Consider the following 10,285-nt stretch of genomic DNA (forward strand, 5'->3'; position numbering starts at 1 on the left):
TTATTTTCCACAATACATATATATCGGGCTAAAATGCATTTTACCGCCTCCTCATGCACGATTTTCAATTTTTTTTTTAAATGATTTGTTTTTTCATGCTTGAAACGATGGTGATAATTTTTTTTTACCGTAAACTATTATTTTAGAAGTTACAGCTTTCCAAAGTTTTCAATTTTACGCTTATGTGCTTGCGTGCAACGCTACTTGACTGCTACGCGCAGCGCCTATAACAAATTTTAATTCTTTTTATATAGGTAACCATTATCCTGTCATCTACCTGAAGTTAATTGTTTTTTAACAACATTGTTTAATTAAGAGGCCTATCCAAGTAGGTTTTACACTACAAATCGAGGGATATTTCCCAATATTTTTTTTTTGTTCTTTTTTTTTTTGTTTATTGGTTGCCATTTGTGTCGGATAGGGCATTATAACTTGGGCCACAGGAAATACTGTCTAATAAATTGTTAAAAATACGCTACAATCATTTCTAGTGAAATTTGCTATAAATCTGTTGATATTGTTCAAAATGATTTGAAAACTACACGTAGATTTTCCAATTAGATTATTGTATTTTTCAAACTTCATTCTTTTACTACAAATTTGCTAGGCTTTCTTAAGAAATTTATTTCGTAAATCGTGTTGGTTGCTGTAATATAATATCATGGTCCAGCTGTTAATAAGTGTGTGTGTTTCCTATCTGTGTATTTTAAGGCGCTCTTTTCTTTTTATACTTAGCGCAACCGTGGGGGAGTCGTTGGATAGTAATGTACCTACGAATAATAATTTATTGTTTTCAAGGTTTTCTATTACGTACCTATACCATAATAGGGTACCTACTAAAATCTTTATTTGTCGTTATATGTGTAGCCGTGTAAGCATAACAAAAGTTGTACAAAATTTATTTTTGTTATTTTTAGACTGATGTAATATAAATTTATGAGAATCCTTGTACTAAACTGTTAGGACTTTTTCAGAAATAAGCCTAATATGATATGAACACATCAAAACATTTTATAAACTTTTAAACTATAAACTTTAACAAAATTCATTAAAATCTCGAAAACTTGCAAATTATTTTGTAGCTAAAATATGTAGAAAATGTTCAATTGTTATAGTTAAGTATTGAAAATATAATAGAGTAAATAGTTATAAGTAATCATAAGTAGTTCATGCTGTCACCAAAAGATCTAAAAATATATATAAACACAGTTATATTATAGATATTTTAAATTTAATTTGATATATTAAGACGATCGATGACGGTATTGGATGTCCAAATACATACAGCTTTAAACTAATATTTAGCTGTGTAGAGAAAAGTTCATTGTTTTGGTCCAACTATCACTAAAAAAGAACTAACTACATGACTGATCAGCATTTTATTATTGAACGAATCTTGTTTTTAAAATGCAATAAACAAATTTTTGATTAGGTTTAAGCAGGTATAACAAATTATATCGGAACTAAATAGATTTTTTTTGTATTTGAACATTATTTCAAATACTTCTAAAAAGTACGTATACTCCTATTTGAGTATTACTCAAATAGGTACTTAACTATTTATAGTATTCGAGTGGTGTTTTAAAATTTAAATACTTTATTTTAAAAGTATTTGAGTAAGCATAATTACTTAAATACTTTTTAAAAGTATTTTTTACAATACTGCTGGTACCTATTGTAATCACAGAAAAACGTAACAGAATCGCAAAAAACGCCTTTCTAAACTTTGTTGCTCATAGACGATTCCGGAAGCATATGGGAATTTTTTTAAACTAGGAACCTATAATGCTTTTATTTTGAGGTAGATATACTTCGCTTTATGTTGTAAACAAAAGGCTTTTATTTTACTTATTAGTTATTAATATATTATATAAGTATATAACATACTACTCACATCCCATTAGTTACTGCAATATGTTACATACAATATTCACGTTTATAATAATTTGTTCTTTCTTACAAAAATGTATTTATAGGTAGGTTGTATATGCTCAAAGTGCTTATATTATATTGTGTTGAAAAAAGTTATAACAACTTATTAGTGTTCACCTTTATTTATTTTTCAAGTGGTATATTCACAGCAGGGCACCTTCGGGAAAAAGTTGGGGAACCTCTGATATAAGATATAATATGTACCTACCTATCACCTATTTTTTGTACCTAGTAGTAATTTTATTGTTTGTACATTATACAATATACTTTGAACAATGTTGTAAGCATAGTAATTATTGTACAGATCTTTAAAGTATAAGCAATATTAGGTATAAGTAATAGGCAACTTAGTTGTTTACCACCCCACGCAAATTTTTTTTTCTTTGTCGCACCTATTTATAATATTAAATTATTAACATACATATTATGTTTATTACCTAATTAATTAATGGTAATACGATTTTTTTTATTGTAGGGTAGGCTTAATTTTTATAAAGGGGTACCTATGTATAAGTACAGTCTTTTATACCATAAAGTATATTATATAGGTACTATAGCAGGTATAGGCTAGAGCTATAATATTCGATTGTTCTATGATACCTACTATAGGTAGTAGGTAGGTACTATACGTAGTCCATCGTACTGCCATTATGATAGCCATTATTATTGTATATTTTCTTATCAATGGCCAACTTCATACAATCACACACATTTATGGCGGTTAAAGTTTATTTTATACATATTTTTGTTGCAAAAAAAAAAATTTTTATCAAAGTATACAAAAATATTAATAGAGGTTCTAAATCAACAAAAAATGGATAGTTAATCAGTAATCTTATGAATAATGATTAAAAATGATTTATTTGATAATCACGGATCTCGGATCAGTTAATTATTGTTAATAAATAATAAAATACTTAACATAAATAATATTATGTTAGGAACATTACAATGGTGATTTTTACTAAGGATTTAGGTACCTACCTATTATATTAGGAAATAAGTAGTTTTTAAAGTACCTAGGTAATTTCTTTTTCATAACTCTTCAACTTTTCATACAAAATATGAATGATTCCAAAGATGCTCAATTAAATGGAACTGTAAGTACAGTATTTTATTCCTGATTTCATAGAAAATTAAATTAATTTTATGTTTGTAAATTTCTCACATTTGGGGCGGACTGGGCCTGTAAAAGCCTATTAACCTCCTATTATAGAAAGCCCCGTATTCAGAAAAAATAGTATTTTTACTATAAAAATAACATGATTCCAACTGTAATTACACCCAATAATATATTATCAAGGAGTATCGATTTGTAGTATTTTATAAAATTATAAATTATTTTAAAATTCAGAAATTACAGTTAAAGATAATAAAGATTTAAGATGTGCTACCCCTTAATTATGGCCCCTTGGCGCTTATTCATGAAGGGCCCTGTGCCCCTGTAGTACAAGGGCCTACTATCCTACAGGCTACAGTAGGTCAGTGGGCCAGTCCGCTTTGTTAATTACCTATGTATTATAAATATAATTTTGAGATATACCTACCTAGATATACCTACCTTAGATATATCTAGGTAGAGAACTTTGATAGAACAAATTAATTGTAGTTATAGATATGTATTTATTTATGATGTACATTGTGCATACATTAAATAATATGTTCTTTTAGGTATACCAGTATACCTCATACATAGTTATACAATTGAATTTCAACTTTAATATAATTTATAGTACACAATTTTTTTTTTTTATTGTATTCATTTAGAGAAATTGGAAAACACGTCCCCGTCAAATCCAAGAAAAATGGAATACTCTTGCTGTTTTCAAAGATGATAAACTAGTTTTAATGAAGTTTAATAATACGGTAATATTTTTAGTTTTTAAAATGTGTATACATTATAATTGATTATAAATAGTTAATTGTTAAGAATAATATACATTTACTTTAATTAAGGAAATGGAAGATATTAATTATAATACTCAAACAAATGTATGTGGATCTTATAAATATTTTGTGGATTCAAGTTATGCTCACTTTTCTTCGGATGTTCTTGATAGTTTTAGCAAATCATTTAAAATTAAACATAAGTTAAAGTAAATATTAACAATTGTTCATATAATTACTAAATTCAAGTTAAATATTATATCTGATTTTAGGAGTATTTATTTTAGTGAGTATTGGGAATTAGCTGCTCAAGGAGAACTAGAGACTCCATTGCAAAAATATTATAGATTGAAGTTTGAAACTGAAGACTTGTTGATACAAGAATCTAATTTTCAAATAGTTAGTTTTCTGTATTATGAATTTAATATTTAATAAAAACTTTTTTCTATAAAAAGCCGATTGGCCTTAATATATTATATAAAAATAAAAATAAATATATTAGGTATGATGTGTAATGTGTATAAAACTATTTTAGATTCTGAATTTTTGGCTTGTATTTTTTAGTTGACACTTTAGGGAATTAAAAATTTACTAAGTTCTATAGGTTTATTACAGCATCTTATACATTAATAATAAAACAAATTATTTTTTATCATTTCACATTTTAAATAACCAAAACATTTTGAGAGAATCATGAAAAAACTGTTTGAAAATAATGAAGAAATATGAGGCATTTTAAACATATTAGAATTTACTTAGAATACATTTTTGTGTGTAAAACTGAACATTCTTTAGATTATTATTTGCCCAACCAGCTATTCTGTTATGCAGTTTTAAAAAAGGTTGTTACTAAGCTTAGGTATATATATATTTGTAGGTTTGTATTTTTATATTGTGTAAACTTTACATAAATTATATTAATTTTTAAATGATCCTAAAAAAAACGCATGCGATTTGTGTGTTGCTAACTTAACTATTATTCTTTTATATACATAAACTTAATTTGTTTTAATACGGTCAATTTTCATTTAATTTTAATACATTTTTTTCGAACTATTTTAAAAAATATTATCAAAAAATGGTGATCTTAAAAATTTAAACCACTTAATAAAAAATCTATTGATAAAATTTAAATTTAAATGAAAAAATTGAATGTGCCATTCAATTGGAATTTCCATACTTATTACTGTAAGAAAAAACCATTTAAATATATTGATTTTCCATGGAGGTCCTTAGGGAAGTCCCATAATTTTTGACATATGATATATTTATATACGTCAAACAAATAAAACTACCTATCATAGTCGTAGGTAACCAAATTTTAATTAGTTGAATTTTATTTTAAGGTAAATGAAAGTGATCAAAATGAAACTCTATGTGCTAGTATTGGATTGCAAATACAAAATATATTAAACAAATTATGTATATGTAGCGTTAATGGACAATTACCTTTAGAAAATCATGAAACTACAAACATTTTTAATTTACAGTGAGCTATTCTAAATTAAATTTTTTTTAAAAATATTATAAATAATTTTAATAGTATCTAACAATTCTCATTTCACAGTTGTTATAATTTAAAAAATTACTATTATTTAATTGTATACCAATTTATCTTTAATTGCTTTTAATGTTTTATTTATATTTATAGAACGTACATTACTACTAAATTGTTAGAAAAATGTTCAAGTAGCGTTAATAAAGAACAGTTTATTCTTATTAATAATATTACTAAAGTGTTGAATATTGGAAAAATATTCAAAAATTTAAAATCTAATACATCAAAGATTGTGCAGCTACTACAAATATCTCGATTAGAAGATCGTCTTAAAAAATTGGAAGTAAATATTGGATCTGAAAAATCAATTTTGGTAAGAGGTACTATGTTTTTTTTTAAATATTATTAATTTATTTTATAGTTTAGGTTGAGTCATTATTTATTTAATAATTAAAAAATGTATTAAAATAAAAAATTAAATTTTTAATTTTAAGTTTACAAAACTTTTATATTTAACTTAACTTTATACTATATTTTTTTTAATTTTACAGTACATTATAATTAGTAAGTACCTAGACATAAAAACAGATCTGTAATTTTCATTTAACTGATAATTTTTAGAATAAATAATCACATATTTTAAAAGCATTATATACTATATTACTTTTTTAAATAAAAAATGTTTTATATTTTTTATTTAATATATTATATGTCCATACTTTATACTTATACTTCATACTTTATATCATGGACATTTTTTTTCAGAAAATAATATTCAGGGTACAAAATATATTATATACCATACAATTATGACTATAAAAACAATAATATTTGAGAATTATAAAACTTAAACAAATAAAAAGTTTAAAACAGACTAATTTCTAAAGAAGTATTTGGAAAAAATATATTTAAGTAAAAAAGTTTTAAAAAATAAAAATGTATTTAATGTAACAAGTAATAACGATTAGCAATCGAAAACATTGGTTTTCCTGTTAAGCATCTGACCGCCTACTTCATATACCTTATTCCTCTATGGATCCATATTGCATATTAGTATACTACAATAATTCATCTCAACCTCTGATTTTAAAATATTTTATAGATGCGCTTAGCTGATAGCAACAACAGTGATGGATTGGTTGAGGCCGTTTACATATTAAGAGAACTGTCCAAACTAATTTTACCTCAAATTAATGTAATTGAATCCAGAATTGTTTACTTATTACCTAAGTTAAAACAAATTACTTCAAAAAAACTTGATCAAAATTTAGAAGTACATGAAAAAACGAATAAACTCTATGAATTTATTTTAAGAGAAAGAGAAAAATCAAATTTGTTACCACATACTATACAAAGAATGACCATTTTAGAAATTTTTCGTCATAAAGGTAACATATTAGGATTTACTTAATCATGTAGTATGTACAGACTATATTCACTATTTTAATGGTTAAGTAGACAGAATGGTTAAATAAACTTTAAATATAATTGTTTAGTGTATATTGTTAATTTAAAAATTGTAAATGGTTTATAAAAAATTGATCTAAATAATTTGTTTTAGTTGAGAAATTTGCTGTAACAATGAACAATCTCAGAACTCAATATTCAGAAACTTCTAAAACTCTCAAGAACAATGAGCTATTACTTAATAATATTGAAACTTATATACCTAAACATTTAGCAAGTGTGGTTTCCAATTTGCAATCCTTAAATGCTCGAATAGAAGTGTTTGATGATCGATTGAAAAATATTGAAATGTAGTAAAATTTTACAAAATCATCTTGGTACATTTGATCCTTTACAATTTCAATACTTACTACAAAAAAAATGTATGTATAATAATATGATTATATACAATATGTATGTTTGAAAAATTGAATGTTATTAATACAAATATATTATATAAAAACTCTCATACTGATATTTTTTGTATTTATTATCTAAATAAACAATAAATAATACAATACGTCCTACAACAAGATAATTAATATTCGTTTGTATAGTAGGTAACTTATATGGCAATATCTGATTACCTAAAACATATAAAATAAAAGATAAATGTTAGGCTCCAGTTATTATACCAAGTAACAGGATGACAGTTGTATGTAAAAACTATCAAATATTCTGAAAAATATTTACACATTTTGTTCATTAGAACAGTTAGTTTTAGACTTTTAGTGGTACTCAACAGTTGTATAATACTGTATTTATGTACGACTTTACAAAATTTCATTTTCAAAAACTTGGCAAAAGAAACGAAATTATTTTTTAAATATTTATATAATATGGATTTTCAGTACTAGATAACAGAAGTTATTTTTTTTCTTATTGAATTATTTAAACACAGCAACACTGATATTCTATTGTAGATAATTAATTTGATATACAATTTTAATACATTTTAATCATCATAATACAAATATTTTTTTGCATAACATAAAAAATATAATGACATTCAATATTGAGCATTATATGTCATCGTTTGTGTTTGCTATTGATAAACTAATATAGTATTAATGTGATGTATTAAATTGCTTACAAAGATAAAATCAGCTTGAAACTAAAAATATAAAAATTATAAAAATAAAAATGTATATTTGTACTATTTATTATTATACATATAATAAAATAGAAGCACTAGTATCTAATCAATACCACAAATGTGTGTTTAAAAAAAAATGTTTAATGTAATTAAGAAAAATTAAAATAAGTACATTAATATTAGCAAACATAATATTTTAAGACACTTGTCTTCCAAAAATGTAAGCACTTTTTATATTACATATTATACCTTATAAATAATCAGACTTAAAAACAAGGAGTTTATCAAAACAATATATAGAATTTATATTTTAATGCATTTAACTATTGTAAAATATTATGTTATTATTTTGGTTACTAAAAACTATCAAATATATAAATAATTGCTGGATAGCACAATGAAGTTTTATAATGTTTAATTATATCAGTACGCTTAGGAAAGATTTTACCGCAAACATCACACTCATATGTCTTTGATACATTTTCAATTGTACTCTGTTCTTTGTTGCATATTAATCTATTTGGCTCAGCTTTGTTGTAATGATTAATGTTTTCGTTTGATTGGCAATCGACTGCTTCACGTTCTATGACTTTGTTATCAAACGGATGTAAAGAATGATGAATTGATGAAAGAGTTAATTTGCCGTTGTGGTTGTTGTTTTCTTCTGTTTGGTAATTAATAGTTTCAAATTTTTCTAATTCACTTTTTTTAAGCTTATGATCAATTGGATGCAAGAAATCTGCTATTGATGAAAGAGGCAATTCATTATCCTGATTAATGTCTAGTTCAATTTGATAATCAACTATTTCATTTTTTTCAGATCTATATTTAATTTTTTTATTGTCATCAGTTGGGTGTACAAAATTTGTTCTTGATGGATTAGGTAATTTATTATCCTGTTTAATTTTTCGTTTTGTTTGGCAGTCAGCAGTTTTACATTTTTTAACGGCACCTCTTACAATTTTGAGATTATTAATTGGGTGTCCAAAATCTGAGATTGATGAAAGAGGCAATTCATTATCCGAATCACTATAATTTAAACATAATATTAAATAGGTAATTATTAAATTGATTATTATTAAATTGATTATATTTAAAAAGGAGACGCCATTCGGAAGGAAAAGGAATGTGTCCACCTTTTTATTTTTCTACTAGGTCGGTACATGAGTGCCAAGAGACAATTTTTTTTATATTTTAGGTTTATTTATCTAATAATTTTTGTTCTACATTATCGTTGAGAGGACTACGTACGCGTGTGTTGCCTCCTTCTTATAAACGTACAACATACCAAATTTTCGTTCACTGGTTTCAACTGTGTGCTGATAGTGTCAGTAATATTTTTTCTCGATATTTTCATTTTCAAGTAAGATATGGGTATGTGAAATAATACAAATTAAAATCACTCATATCTATCTCCCTTGAAAATTAAAATATCAACTAAAAGGCTGACATTTAAGCATAATGTGAAAAAATTTTATGTTGCATGTTTGTAAAACGGAGATATCAAGTGCAAGTGTATCATCCTCTTAGACATTGTACATTTATAATAAACTACAATTTGGTCAGCGTTAAAATTAAATTATTTGTTAGCATCTCCTATTAGATATAAGTATTATTTTATAGGTACATGCAATGCATAATTATATTTTAATTTTTTTCAATACCAAGTATACACAAATATTATACGCAGCAAATATGTTTGGTTTAGGTGTTTTACTTAAATTGAAATGGCGCCCTGAAATTGAGAATTAGGCTGTAACTTACTCATCAAGATCGGATAAATCATTCATATTGTTTCTCCAATTTACTGTATTATCATTATTCACATTAGAATAAAACATCATCACTTATTTAGTGTAGTTTCAGATGGTCTAAAATGTAAAAATAAATTTATTAATATGTATCTAGGTAACTCAATTTCTTTTACAAATAATATTAACATAATGCAAGTCTATAAAAAAATTGAGATTGTGATATAATGGTAACTATCAAATAATAAGCTATTAATATTAAAAATAAAAATCATACTTATATACTTTTATTTAAAATAAAATTATTTACAACAATCTTAAATGATAATTATAAAATTAGAAATAATTTTTTTATAAATCTTACATAAACTCAAAATGTTCTTAAAAAAATATTATATCATTATACTATGGTTATCATTATTTCATATGAATATAATATAATAATATTATATTATTATGCTTTGACATTTAACAGAAAAATAAGGGTTTCAACTTTCAGATAAAACTAATGACCATAGATGACTCTTAATGACATTTTAATTCTTAATGCGGTACTTAGTTAATTTTTATCAAAACATTCCAGAAACTCCAAAGCGGCGTGAAAAATACCGCTCCAGGACGAATAATATTACATTAATTGATAATAATATTATCGGGTTATCCTGGTGCGATGTT

The 10,285-nt window shown here is 24.6% G+C and overlaps 2 protein-coding genes across 2 annotated transcripts; one reads left to right on the plus strand and one right to left on the minus strand.

Moving 5' to 3' along the window:
• Window positions 1-2,472: 2,472 nt before the first annotated feature.
• Window positions 2,473-7,195, plus strand: LOC107885072. Its single transcript, XM_029485661.1, has 6 exons — window positions 2,473-3,032; window positions 3,700-3,798; window positions 5,166-5,308; window positions 5,471-5,690; window positions 6,420-6,705; window positions 6,879-7,195. Exons 1-6 carry the CDS (start codon window positions 2,997-2,999, stop codon window positions 7,076-7,078), a joined length of 984 nt encoding a protein of 327 aa, XP_029341521.1. The 5' UTR covers window positions 2,473-2,996; the 3' UTR covers window positions 7,079-7,195.
• A 988-nt stretch (window positions 7,196-8,183) lies between these two features.
• Window positions 8,184-9,827, minus strand: LOC115033323. Its single transcript, XM_029485662.1, has 2 exons — window positions 9,624-9,827; window positions 8,184-8,888 (listed from the first exon to the last, which is right to left on the minus strand). Exons 1-2 carry the CDS (start codon window positions 9,701-9,703, stop codon window positions 8,216-8,218), a joined length of 753 nt encoding a protein of 250 aa, XP_029341522.1. The 5' UTR covers window positions 9,704-9,827; the 3' UTR covers window positions 8,184-8,215.
• Between the last annotated feature and the right edge of the window lie 458 nt (window positions 9,828-10,285).

The sequence above is a fragment of the Acyrthosiphon pisum genome, chromosome X (assembly GCF_005508785.2).
Source record: "Acyrthosiphon pisum isolate AL4f chromosome X, pea_aphid_22Mar2018_4r6ur, whole genome shotgun sequence".
Classification (NCBI taxonomy): Eukaryota; Metazoa; Arthropoda; class Insecta; order Hemiptera; family Aphididae; genus Acyrthosiphon; species Acyrthosiphon pisum.